At 46.5% G+C, this 14,238-nt stretch overlaps 1 protein-coding gene across 1 annotated transcript in view; it reads right to left on the bottom strand.

Annotated features, from left to right (window-relative positions):
• The window catches only part of cog2 (component of oligomeric golgi complex 2), an 86,627-nt gene that overhangs the window by 2,858 nt on the left and 69,531 nt on the right, over positions 1 to 14,238 (bottom strand). Inside the window, exons 12-15 of the mRNA XM_038801066.1 lie at positions 5,500 to 5,703; positions 4,633 to 4,705; positions 2,680 to 2,822; positions 956 to 1,095 (exon numbers count right to left, since the gene is read on the bottom strand). Of these exons, the coding sequence (XP_038656994.1) occupies positions 956 to 1,095; positions 2,680 to 2,822; positions 4,633 to 4,705; positions 5,500 to 5,703 (560 nt within the window). The remainder of the gene's footprint in view (positions 1 to 955; positions 1,096 to 2,679; positions 2,823 to 4,632; positions 4,706 to 5,499; positions 5,704 to 14,238) is intronic.

The raw sequence follows: 14,238 nt of genomic DNA, 5'->3' as shown, positions 1-14,238 counted from the left end.
AGAGTACCCAATTCTTTTTATTCCCAATTAAGGGGCTATTCAGCGTGGCCAATCCACCTACCCTGCACATCTTCATTTTAATTTTAAAAAATAAAAAAATAAATTTAGAGTTCCCAATTCATTTTTTCCAATTAAAGGGCAATTTAGTGTGGCCAATCCACCTAGCCTGTACATCTTTGGGTTGTGGGGGCAAAATCCACGCAAACACGGGGAGAATGTGCAAACTCCAGATGGACAGTGACCCAGAGCCGGGATCGACCCTGGGACCTCGGCACCGTGAGGCAGCAGGGCTAAATCACTGCGCCATCGTGCTGCCCTACCCTGCACATCTTTGAGTTGTGGGGGTGAGACTCCTGCAGACTCGGAGAGAATGTGCAAACGCCACCAGTGACCCGGGGCCGGGATGGAACCTGGGTCTCGTGCTGTGAGGCAGCAGTGCTAACCACTGTGCCACCCTTCTGTTGTAGTGATGTTGACTGAGCGACAGATATTGGCCATGACTTGAGCAGAACATCCCGGATCCTGCACAGTATCCTACTGCATTTCTCCAGAAATATTTCACACAAATTCATACGCAATTAATTGCTATCTAGTGAAGTGGCTGTTTTTGTCAGTCTGTACACAGTTAATGTTTACAAGCAGCAATGAAATAAATGGAGAGACAATGCCGTTGCTGTTGCTCGAGAAAGCAAATTTGGCTGTAACACTTGGAAAATGAGTGCTCTCAATTAATTCCGTGAGATCCTCCAATATTCACTTCTGTCACCAGAACGAGAACACCACAAAACATCAGATGCAAAGAACACCACTTTCAAAATTGCAGGCCTCAGTACTGCACCCTGCATGAATCAAAATGGTTAAATGCAGTATTAAATATATTCATGTGGGAGAACAATTGTGATGAGAACTACCTCGGAGATTATTCAGTGACTGCTTTATATTATGGAATGCTTACCTCTCGGTGCTGATTCTGACAGCACCCGACAGCCATTCCTGTATCCTGTTTTCTTTCACAACACCGTTATATTGATTTTGAAGGTGGTGCAGGGGTTTCAAGGCATTTTCAACATACAAGGAAGCCTTGACAGGGACCTCCTGATGTGAATAAAATACAACATTGTATATCAAAAAGGATGTAATCGGATGCGAGAAGACCATGTTGAATGACACACAATTTTATCCCACATTGGTCATGTCAATTTGAGAAGATGTGGGTTCAGGCCAGGCAAGCAGCAAGGTGATGGCCAGATAATCTCTTTCTTTGTGAGAATCACTCCAGTGCAGAAGGCGGCCATTCAGTCCATTGAGTCTGCACCGACCCTCTGAAAGAGCACCCTACCTAGGCCCACTCCCCTGGCCTATCCCCATAATCCTGTAACCCACCTACCTTGCACATCTTTTGGACACTATGGGGCAATTTAGCACAGCCAATCCGCCTAACCTGCACAAGTTTGAACTGTGGGAGGAAGCCAGAGCACCCGGAGGAAACCCACGCAGACACTGGGAGGAAGTGCAAACCCTACACAGACAGTCACCCAAGGCCGGAATTGAACACGGTCCCTGGCGCTGGGAGGCAACAGTGCTAATCACTGTGCCACCCTGTTGGCCGAGGGATAATTATTGACCAGGACACTGGAGGAGCTCCTCTTCTTTGAGGTGGTAACATGGAATCTTTTACGACCATCTAAGAGCACAGATGAGACCTTGTTTTAATGTTTCATTCGATAGATAGTGCCAGCAACACTGCAGCACAGGGCACTGGACGGTCAGCCTAGATTCTGTGCTCCAGTCTCTGGAGTGCAACTTGAACCCACAACATTCTGACTCAAGGGTTACAGTGTCACCCACTGAGCCATAGCTGATCCCTAAACAGTGGAACATAAAGTCCCCAACACATTACCTTTGCTCACCTGTCACTCATTCTAATCCAGGTCCATGTCTCACTACTTTCACCTTCGATGACTGAGCCAATTTCATCTTCACTCCTATTCTGTTTTTCCAGCCTTGTGGGCCAATGCAGCATAGTCTGAAAAACTACTGAGAGCCAATGATACAGAACCCATTGTTGGGATTTTTCAGCTGGTCCCACCAATGGCGACCCTTCGCCATGCATGGGAAGATCCCGCTGTCGGCCAATGGCGGGCTGCCTCCGCCACCACAGAACATGCCGCCCCATTGTCTACTCAAAAGATAATGTGTCCGCAATGACCTCACACCATAAACGCTATCGTCTCTCCCTCGTTACGGTCTACATTTCTCTAAATATTTCAACATTCCTTCCTTCCTCCAGGATGCCCCATAATGTTCTAGCCAGATTCTCTGGTTTTCTGCTCCCAGGATTATCTTTTCCCTCACTTTTTTAAAAACAAGTCAGTCTTCACATTTTACCTTCTGAAGTCTTCAGGTACTATCCCAATCAATGCTAAAAAATAAGAGGCCATTGGAGCAATTTCCTGAAATATAATTTGGTGCATTGCATTACTTGGCATTCTTCGGGTATATTTTACGCTCGTGATTATCTGCTAACTAATCATACAGCACAGAAGGAGGCATTTCGGCCCATTGCATCAGTGCTGGGATCATTCCTTACGATATGGTATTCATTTGTTGCTGTTCTCTTTTCTACACATAGTTACAGAAACACGGAGGGGGACAAGCTGAAACAATTATTAGCCTCGCCTTGTTTGTCCTCCGATACAGCCTGGGCACTTCCGAAGCATTTTTAAGATAACTGAAACAGGCTTCACTTAGTTCCTCGATAATTCTGTCACTTAATGCAGGTAGACTACTGACCATTGATGTCCGAGAGTCTGCAAGAGCTTCTGTTGGGGGAAAAGAAAAAGTAAATAAGAATTATACATTTAAGTTTACAGTCGGAATATACGATTAGCAAGGAATTCTTTAGCTAACTGATTTTAGCCTCGTTTTCCTCAACTCAAGTATTGCTTTACACTGTATTGAAAATGAATGTGACACACTGATACACAGTACACACACAGTAGTCTGTGCATTAGCCAGTGGGACAGAGTTTCCAAGCATTGGTTTTTGAAGTAGAAACAAAAGTGATGGGGACACAGTTAAGCAGTTACTTACAGTTTAGTTACAGAAAAGCAGTAGTAGGATTGCCCTCCTCCATTCAAGATGAACCTAGAATGGGCGGCATGTGGCCCAGTGGATAGCAATGGGACTGCAGCGCTGAGGACCTGGGTTCGAATCCCGGCTCTGGGTCACTGTCCATATGGAGTTTGCACATTCTCCCCAAGTCTGCGTGGGTTTCATCCCCACAACCCAAAGATGTGCTGGTTAGATGGATTGGAAACTCTAAATTGCCCCTCAATTGGAAAAAAAAAATAATTGGGTATTCTAAATTTATTTAAAAAAAGATGAACCCAGGATTGGCACATAACCTTGTCAGTGAGTTCAGTGCAGTACTGAGGGAACACTGATTGATGCTGGTGTCATTTTTACAATGGGAGATAAAACAGTGCTCTCACCTCTTCCAGTTTTAATGCTGTAGCTGAATGTTAAATCGCACTATTTGAACAGGAGCAGGGAGATCTCCTGCTGTCCTGGTACATTCTTTCCTCAATTAAATAAATCGATGAGTTGCTCATTCAGCTCACTGTCCCAAGAAATGTTGGCTGTGCGCAAAATTACCATACTTTGCCTACATACCTCACTAAAGTGTTTGAAATGTTCCTGAGACATCATAATGACGTGCTTAATGTCAACCCCAGTCTTTTATCAATAAGTAGGAATGTTATGGTTTCCTCCAAGTGATACATAAATTATGGACAGGTCAGCTGTGCCTCAGCAGGTAGCTGGTTCAAGGCCCAGTTTGGTTCATACTCCTACTGCAATATTGAGGAAATGCTGGACTGTCGGAGGTTCTGCCTTTTAGTGTGACATTAAACCGAGGGTCTGACTGCCTTCTCAGGTGGGTGGAAAATATCCCATTGCACTGTTGTAAAGAACAGGGGAATTCTTCCCAGTCTTCTAGATAAATATTTATCCCGAAGCTGTCTGCAGGACAATAGTGTGTTCAAATGGCGGCTGCGTTTCCTACAACCGTGTCGACACTTGTGTCATGAAAGGGGTTACTTAATGCAAGACTGATTTTATGTTACAGTTTGTTTTTAAAAAATATTTGGAGTACTCAATTATGTTTTCCAATTAAGGGGCAATTTAGCATGGCCAATCCACCTACCCTGCACATCTTTTGGCTGTGGGGGTGAGACCCACGCAGACACAGGGAAGAATGTGCAAACTCCACACGAACAGCGACCCGGGACTGGGATCGAACCCGGGTCCTCGGTTCCGTGCGGCAGCAGTGCTAACCATTGCGCCACCGTGCCGCCCTGTTATGTTACAGTTGAACTTCCTTTAACCTAGAACAGCAATTTGAAATCTTATTGCGCAGCTGTACATCTAGTTGTCATTACCTCTGATATTTATTTAAACAACGAGGCAAATTCCTTAACAGACAGTTAGAGGGAGAGGCAGATTACTGCGCACAAAAAAGCCAACCCACAGAGATAATTTTCCTTGCTGGAGAATCTCCAACATACTAGAAGGTGGAAAAGCTGCAAAGCACAAATATATCTCACAAAAAAACTTTTTACAGCATCTTACCTGAAATGAGAGAGAAATTTGCAAACCCAATTTTCTCCAGCCGAAGTTTGATTATCTCCAAAAGGTGTGGAAGCTGCAAAGAAGAAGGTTTAATGATGAAAGGGAACAACCTGTATTTGTGATAGTTTGTATCCCGTTTCTTTCTTCCCAGAGGGTACTGACTTGTGCTGGGATACAGTTCCCAGCGTTCTGAGGCCTAAAGGTACACTGTTCCGGTGACCATTCCTCTTGTAGAGGTCCTGTACGGTATGCATTGTTTGCGCAGCATGCAGGTAACAATGCTTTTCACTGTATACTAATGCATGTGACAATAATAAATCAAATCAAAGAGAGTAAAGTTTTGAATGTCATTCACCATGAAAGGCATCACAAGCAAGCATTCAGAAATACAACCAGGCGTGGGAACCCAGGGACTCATTTGCTCCAATGGCACTGAGGTCAAAGAGTGGCATTTTTACCTGTGAATCCACTGGCTTTAATTATGCATCACTGATATGTATGAATACATAGGATACAGTCCCCTCAGCCCTCCATTATACCAGATAGAAGGCAGTGGTTGGAGTTCAGGCCTTAGACCTAACTGCCTCAGTTATGGTGAATTTACCAAGTTCAAAGGGTCTGTTAGATACATTGGGGATCTGGGGAAACTGGGATTAGCCAAAGGCCAACTCATCCTGCTTGTAATGATAGGGGGATAGTGGGGACGGAGCTTTCTAATCCCTCAGCCAAAACAAGCAAGCTGCAAAAAAGAAAGGCACACCAATCAATTCAAATGCTGAAAGGTCAATGTTTCCAGATTTGTACCGTATACTGAAATGCGTGCCCCCTCTATTAAATTAGCCTTGAAAGGAAGAAATCAACTCAAACCTGCTCCTGGATCTTGTCCAGATCTGAAACGACGTACACAAGCTGGCTAATGGAAAGCTGTGGTACAACTTTCACATCTGAAGTCAGTCCGTTTCCCTGGTCCTCGTGACTTCCATTTGGAGAAGGCAACACCGTGTGGCTGCTGGCAGGCGAAGGCTTTAACCCATCCTGAGTAAGATCCTTCCTTGGTGCTGCAATTTGCAACTGCGAAAAGGAAGACGACAAGTGACCAACTACAGATCTAGTCACTGCTTTTATACCAACACGATGCACAAACGCACAGCCCTTTCAGCACAAAAGGAGGCCATTCAGCACATTGTGCTTGTGGCAGCTCTCTGAAAGAACTATCCAATGAGCTCCACTCTCTCAGCTCTCTCCCAAGCTCTACAAATTTTATCTTTTCAAGTTGTGTCCCATCCCCTTTTGAAAGTTAATACTAAATCTATTTGCACTACTTTCTCAGGCCGTAGATTTGAGATTGCAGTAAAAGGTTGTGTAAACGGGTTCTTGTGTTACTTTTTGCAAAAAACAAATTAGCTTCAATGTATCCTTTGGTTACCGATGTTCATGCCAGCGGATTCTCCCGATTTATTCTACCAAACAACTATTAAATCTCCCTTTAGCCTGCTCTACTCGAAGGAGATCAATTCCAGTTTCCCCAGTCTCTCCCCCAATATAACAGGTTATGTTTTCCTTTCATATCAACAATGGACATTTTTTTTTATCCCTCTCCACACCTTCTAGCTTTAGCACAAAGATTTAGTGAGTTTGCAAAGGTTCCAAGTTCCCTCCTACTGAAGGAGTTCAACAGGGAGGCGAAAAGGACGTCATGGGTCAGGTAGTTAAAGAACACAAATGATTTTGAAAAAGTGACCGAAACACATGCACAGATCTTGAAGTGCATTTCGCCTTACAGGCAAGAGGTTCACATTTTGATAAATGATGAGGTGTTCCACCCTGGGGTGGCTCACCTGGGGATGCTGGAACATAGTAATAATGTTTCACCCAGCCTGTCCCTTTAAGGCTGCTTCTCAAGTGTCCTTGTGGAAGGAGTGGACTAAATGGACACATCCTGGGCTCAGATGGAGGATAACTGCTGTTTTTTTTCGTTCTTGGGATCTGTTGCTGGCAAGGCTAGGATTTGTTGCCCATCCCTAACTGCCCTCAAGATGATGGTGGTGTGTTACCTTTCTGAACTGCTGCAGTCCATGTGGTGCAGGTACACCCACAATTTGCAAGTGGTGTTCCCACAAATCTGCTACCCATCTTTTTTTTTAAATATAGAATTTACAGTGCAGAAGGAGGCCATTCGGCCCAGCGAGTCTGCACCGGCTCTTGGAAAGAGCACCCTACCCAAGGTCAACACCTCCACCCTATCCCCATAACCCAGTAACCCCACCCAACACGAAGGGCAATTTTGGACACTAAGGGCAATTTAGCACGGCCAATCCACCTAACCTGCACATCTTTGGACTGTGGGAGGAAACCCACGCACACACGGGAAGGATGTGCAGACTCCACACAGACAGTGACTCAAGCGGAATCGAACCTGGGACCCTGGAGCTGTGAAGCAATTGTGCTATCCACAATGCTACCGTGCTGCCCCAAAGTAGTAGAGGTCACAGGTTTGGAAGATGCTGCTGAAGGAACCTTGATGAGTTGCGGCAGTGCATCTTGTAGATGGTACACACGGTTGCCACTTTACGCTGGTGGAGGGAGTGCATGTATAAGGCGATGGCTGGGGTGCCATTTGAGTGGGCTGCTTTGTCTTGGATGGTGTTGAGCTGGAGTGTTGTTGGAGTTACACTGATCCAGGCAAGTGTCGAGTATTCCATCACACCTCTGGCTTCTGCCTTATAGCTGGTGAACAGGCTTTTGGACGTCAGGTGAGCGACTCACTGAAGAATTTATGTCTATCCTCTATCAGTCTCTATTCTGCTCTTGCAGCCACAGTATTTATATGACTGGGCCAGTTCAGTTTCTGGTCAATGGTAACCCGGAGGATGTTGACAGTGGGGTATTCAGCCGTGGTAATGCCACTGAATGTCAAGGGGAGATGGTTAGGTTTTCTCTTACTGGAGATGTTGCAGAGGGAAGTTTATTGTTTGGCAGTTAATCTGAAATCTTCAGCTGTGGTCTTGAAAAATGGGCATCTTACCAAAGGTTAGAAGAAACTAGCAGAATACAACACATTAAAAAAATAATTCAGTTGTATTTTTCTGTGTGTATGATGTTGGAATCGTTCTGTTACAATTATGATACAAACAGCTTGTGTCAAAGTGGGATGTATAATGATACATATGTAGGACGAATGCATGCTGCACAAAATATATGTTTGAGGGGAAAAGAGGGATTAGGGGCCAAGACCTTGCTCCATAAAGAAAGGAGAGTCTGGAAACTTGCTACGTGAGGAAGGCATGCATGATGTGGGTCCACTGGCAATTAAGGCGAATACATGTGAATGAGGGAGGAAGGAATAGAATGGTGTACTGATAGTGATAGAGAGGAAACAGGGTGGGAGGGGGCCCCCTCAAGCCTGCTCCACCATTCGCTATGATTGTGGCTCATCTAGTTTTGACCTAAACTCCACATTCCCACCCATCCCCGATAACTTTTCACCCTCTTGCTCATCAAGAATCTATCTAACTCTGCTTTAAAGACTCTGCTGCCACTGTCTTTACAGGAAGAGATCCAAAGACCGATGACCCTCGTATAAAGAAATTCTCCTCATCTCTGTCTTAAATGGATGAGCCCTTATTCTTAAATGGTGACCGTTAGTTCTAGATTCTCCAAAAAGAGGAAACATCTTCTCCGGATCCACCCTGCCAATAACCCTCAGCATCTTAAAGGTTTCAATCAAGTCGCCTCTTACACTTCCAAACTCCAGCCTATCCAACCTTTCCTCATAAGACAATCCACCCTCTTTAACTGTAGCATAACCTCTACTTCTGTATGGAATTACACTCACAAATAAATGGTCACATTCTATTAGCTTTCCTTTTTTAAAAAAATGTATTTTTATTACAAACATGTATCAAAACAGGTTACAGCGAACAAACACCCCGGGAAACATACTTCCCAACAATCAATTATACAGTCTGTATAGGTTTTTCCCCTTTTTCACCCCCCCTTCCCCGCGACGAACAGCCCCTCAAACATCCCCCATCTTTCCTCAAACTCCCTTGCTGAGCCCGTTAACTCATACTTTATCTTCTCTAATTGCAGGAAGTCGTACAGGTCACCCAACCAAGCTACTACCCCAATGGCGATGCCGAGCGCCACTCCAGCAAAACCCGCCACCATGCAATCAGAGAGGCGAAGGCCAAGACATCGGCCGTCCTCCTCTCCATGACCTCCGGCTTCTCTGAAACCCCAAATATCAGCACCAAAGGGTCCGGGTCCATCTCCTCCTCCACTATCCTGGCTAAGACCGCGAACACTCCCGCCCAGAATCTTTCCAATTTTTCACAACCCCAAAACATGTGCGCGTGATTCGCTGGCCCCCGCCCACACTTGCCTGCTACTCCCTGAAAGAACCCATTCGTTCTTGCCCGAGTCATATGCACTCTGAGCACCACCTTAAACTGTATCAGGCTCATCCTTGCACAAGAGGAGGTCCTGTTTACCTTACACAGTTCTTCACTCCATACTCCCCAACTGATCTTTCCTCTCAACTCCGCTTCCCATTTCTCCTTGATCTTCATCACCCGCTCGCCTCTCTGCTTCTCCAGCCACTTGCATATTACCCAATTCTTCCCTCCCTTTCCACATCCAGAAGCTGCAGTCGCTCCAGCAGGATGTATCCCGGCAACCAAGGGAACCCCCTCCAGACCTTTCACGCAAAGTCCCCAAGCTGCAGATACCTGAACTCACTCCCCCTTGGCAGCTCTACCCTCTCCCTTAGCTCCTCCAGACTGGGGAACCCTGCCTCCAAATACAGATGCCTCACCTTGACCAGCCCCACTTCCCTCCACCTCCTGTATACACTATCCATCCCCCCCCCCCCCCCCCCACCGGCTCAAAGCCATGGGGCGAAATTCTCCCCCCCCCACGACGGGTGGGAGAATAGCGGGAGGGCCTGCCCGACTTTTTGACGCCCTCCCGCTATTCTCCCACCCCCCCGCCGAAATCCCGACACGAATCGCTGCCGCCGTTTTTTTACGGCCGGCAGCGATTCACAGCTGTTAGAAGGGCCGAAGTCCCAGCCCTTTACGACCTTTTTACGAACGGCAAACACACCTGGTCCTGCCGTTCGTAAAAACGTCGTGACCACCTGGAAAAAATAACCATGGCACCGATTGGCACGGCAGTACCACGGCCGTGCCAAGGGTGCCATGGGCCCGCGATCGGTGCCCACCGATCGCGGGCAGCGGGCCCGATGCCCGCGCACTATTTGTCCTTCCGCCGCCCCGCAGTATCAATACGCGGGGCGGCTGAGGGGCAACCCGGACCGCGCATGCGCGAGTTTCGCGCAAAAACGCGATGACGTCACCCGCGCATGCGCGGGTGGAGTCTTCCCACCTGCGCATGCGCGGCTGACGTCATATGACGCGTCAGCCGGCGCTAAGTCCGACAAGCGGGCTTAACGATTTTCGTTAAACCCGACTTGTCGGAGCCTCCGACGTCGGGCTGCTAGCCCCGACGGGGGACCAGAATCGGTCCCCCGTCGGGAAGGGGCGCGATGCCGTAAAACCCGCCCGGGTTTTACGGCAGTTTGACGATTTCTCCCGTTTTGGGAGAATTTCGCCCAAGGTTCTCGCACAGCGGCGTTAGCAACAACATCCCTTCCACCCTAAAATGCCTCTTCAACTGATTCCATATCTTCATTGTGGACTGCACCACCGGGCTTTCCTAATTACTTGCTGTACCTGAATATTAACCTTTTCAATTCAAGCACAAAACATCCAGATCCCTCTACATTACAGAGCTCCGAAATCTCAGAGATTAATAAGCTTGACTTGGCTGAAAGGCATGGTGAAGAATTGGATTGTAAATATCTCTGTGAAACGGTGGAGAGTTGGATGAGGTGCAGTGTGTCTTGTGCGCATAGGTAAGGAGTTGGATAGGGAACAATGTCTGTGCCTGAAAGAGTGGTCAGTTGGATGGGAATATAGGGATAGGAGGAAGCCGTTCTGCCGCTCGAACCAGCACTGAAATTCAATTAGCTTATGGCTGAACTGTGCCTTAACTCCATTTATCCTGGTTTTAGAACATGAGGCATTAAGTTCACCCTGCAGAAATATGGTCATTCTTGTCTTAAAACTCCAATTGTCTCCCAACAACCAGTCTTTGGAGGGAGAGAATTCCGAATTTAAACTAACTGACCTACAAAAAAAAAAGGTTTCCTGATTTCCCTCTTAATTTGCCTTCTTTATCCAAGTTTTGTTATGTCCAATTGTTCTTGATTTCCTCACCAACAACTTGCATTTATATAGCACTTTTAACATAGGGCGGCACAAGTGATTAGCACTGTGGCTTCACAACGCTAGGGTCCCAGCTTTGATTCCCCGCTGGGCCACTGTCTGTGCGGACTCTGCACGTTCTCCCCGTGTCTGCGTGGGTTTCCTCCGGGTGCTCCGGTTCCCTCCCAGAGTCCAAAGATGTGCAGGTTAGGTGGATTGACCATGCTAATTTGCCCTTAGTGACCAAAAAGGTTAGGAGGGGCTATTGGGTTACGGGGTTAGGGTGGAAATGAGGGCTTAAGTGGGCTGGTGCAGACTCGATGGGTTGAATGCCTCCCTCTGCACTGTATGTTCTATGTTCCATAATAAAACACCACTAAGGTTATTCACAGGAGCATTAAAGAAGACAATTTGACACTGAGCCACATAAGAGATATTGAAGCAAATAAGCATAAGCTTCATAAAAGAGGCGCGTTGCGAAGGATATCTAAAAGGAGGAAAGAGAGAGAGGCGGAGAGGTTAAGGGAAGGATTGTCAGAGCTTGGGGCCTATTAGTTTAAGGAATTACAATCAACATTGGAGCGTTTAAAAATCAGGGATGATTTTTTAAGCTTAAACATGAGGACTTAAACTGAAGGACTTGAGGCTGTTTTCGTTAAAGAGAAGGTGGTTAAGAGGTGACTTAATTGAGGCATACAAGATGATCAGAGGATTAGATAGGGTGGACATCAAGAGCCTTTTTCCTCGGATGCTGATGTCCAGTACGAGGGGACATAGCTTTAAATTGAAGGGAGACAGATATAGGACAGATGTCAAGAGGTAGATTCTTTACTCAGAGAGTAGAAGGGGCGTGGAATGCCCTGCCTGCAACAATAGTGGACTCACCAACACTAAACGCATTCAAATGGTCATTGGATAGGCATATGGACGATAAGGGAATAGTGTAGATAGGCTTTAGAGGGGTTTCACAGGTCGGCGCAACATCGAGGGCCGAAGGGCCTGTACTGCGCTGTAATGTTCTATGTACTAAACAGGGATTTGAGGGCATCGTGTGACGCAGTGGATAGCACTGAGACTGCGGCACTGAGGATCCGGGTTTGAATCCCGGCCTGGGTCACTGTTTCCATGTGGAGTTTGCACATTCCCCCCAAGTCTGCGGGGGTTTCACCCCCACAACCCAAAGATGTGCAGGTTAGGTGGATTGGCCACGCTAAATTGCCCCTTAATTGGAAAAAATTAATTGGGCACTCTGAATTTTAATAAAAAAGAGATTTGAAAACAAAGATGACAAATTTAAAATCAAGGCATTACTTAACCAGAAATTTTAACTGAAGGAAAGAGATGACTTGGATCTTCCATTCTGAATCCAATTAACATTTTAATAGATTTGCTGAAAGCAGATGGATTGGAGCAATAGAAAAAAAAGCTGGCACAATGAGAGAAACACACCTTCCTCAGTAACTAAAGTTTAATGACCCAAGCACTATAAGTAGGATTTATGGTGTGTTACTGTGGGTGTGAGTGTGTCCCTATAGTGTGCTACTGTGGGAGTGAGTGTGTCTCTATAGTGTGTTACTGCGGGAGTGAGTGTGTCCCTATAGTGTGTTACTGCGGAAGTGAGTGTGTCTCTATAGTGTGTTACTGTGGGAGTGAGTGTGTCTCTATAGTGTGTTACTGTGGGAGTGAGCGTGTCTCTATAGTGTGTTACTGTGGGAGTGAGTGTGTCCCTATAGTGTGTTACTGTGGGAGTGAGTGTGTCCCTATAGTGTGTTACTGTGGGAGTGAGTGTGTCCCGAAAGTGTGTTACTGTGAGAGTGAGTGTGTCACTATGGTGTGTTACTGTGAGAGTGAGTGTCACTATAGTGTGTTACTGTGAGTGTGAGTGCGTCACTATGGGAGTGAATGTGTCCCTATAGTGTGTTACTGTGGGAGTGAGTGTGTCACTACAGTGTGTTACTGTGAGAGTGACTGTGTATCTATAGTTAGTGTGGGAGTGAGTGTGTCCCTATAGTGCATTACTGTGGGAGTGAGGGTGTCCCTATAGTGTGTTACTGTGGGAGTGAGTGTGTCTCTATAGCGTGTTACTGTGGGAGTGAGTGTCACTACAGTGTGTTACTGTGGGTGTGAATGTGTCCCTATAGTGTGTTACTGTGGGAGTGAGTGTGTCCCTATAGTGTGTTACTGCGGGAGTGAGTGTGTCTCTATAGTGTGTTACTGCAGGAGTGAGGGTGTCCGTATAGTGTGTTACTGTGGGAGTGAGTGTCACTACAGTGTGTTACTGTGGGAGTGAGTGTGTCACTATGGGAGTGAATGTGTCCCCTATAGTGTGTTACTGTGGGAGTGAGTGTGTCCGTATAGTGTGTTACTGTGGGAGTGAATGTGTCCCTATAGTGTGTTACTGTGGGAGTGAGGGTGTCCCTACAGTGTGTTACTGTGGGAGTGAGTGTAACTACAGTGTGTTACTGTGGGAGTGAGTGTGTCTCTATAGTGTGTTACTGTGGGAGTGAGTGTGTCTCTATAGTGTGTTACTGTGGGAGTGAGTGTATCCATAGTGTGTTACTGTGGGAGTGAGTGTGTCCCTATAGTGTGTTACTGTGGGAGTGAGTGTGTCCCTATAGTGCGTTACTGTAGGAGTGAGTGTGTCTCTATAGTGTGTTACTGTGGGAGTGAGTGTATCCCTATTGTGTGTTACTGTGGGAGTGAGTATGTCCCTATAGTGTGTTACTGTGGGAGTGAGTGTGTCCCTATAGTGTGTTACTGTGGGAGTGAGTGTGTCCCAATAGTGCGTTACTGTGGGAGTGAGTGTGTCTCTATAGTGTGTTACTGTGGGAGTGTGTCCCTATAGTTCGTTACTGTGAGAGAGTGTGTGTATCTGTAGTGTTAGAGTGAGTGTGTCCCTATAGTGTGTTACTGTGGGAGTGAGTGTGTCCCTATAGTGTGTTACTGTGGGAGTGAGTGTGTCCCTATAGTGTGTTACTGTGGGAGTGAGTGTGTCCCTATAGTGTGTTACTGTGGGAGTGAGTGTGTCCCTATAGTGTGTTACTGTGGGAGTGAGTGTGTCCCTATAGTGTGTTACTGTGGGAGTGAGTGTGTCCCTATAGTGTGTTACTGTGGGAGTGAGTGTGTCCCTATAGTGTGTTACTGTGGGAGTGAGTGTGTCCCTATAGCGCGTTACTGTGGGAGTGAGTGTGTCTCTATAGTGCGTTACTGTGGGAGTGAGTGTGTCCCTATAGTGTGTTACTGTGGGAGTGAGTGTGTCACTGTAGTGCGTACTGTGGGAGTGAGTGTATCCCTATTGTGTGTTACTGTGGGAGTGAGTGTCCCTATAGTGTGTTAC

This window comes from Scyliorhinus canicula, chromosome 6, assembly GCF_902713615.1.
Source record: "Scyliorhinus canicula chromosome 6, sScyCan1.1, whole genome shotgun sequence".
Classification (NCBI taxonomy): Eukaryota; Metazoa; Chordata; class Chondrichthyes; order Carcharhiniformes; family Scyliorhinidae; genus Scyliorhinus; species Scyliorhinus canicula.
The sequence above is the reverse complement of the archived record's forward strand: the minus strand, read 5'-3'. Positions and strand labels throughout refer to the sequence as shown.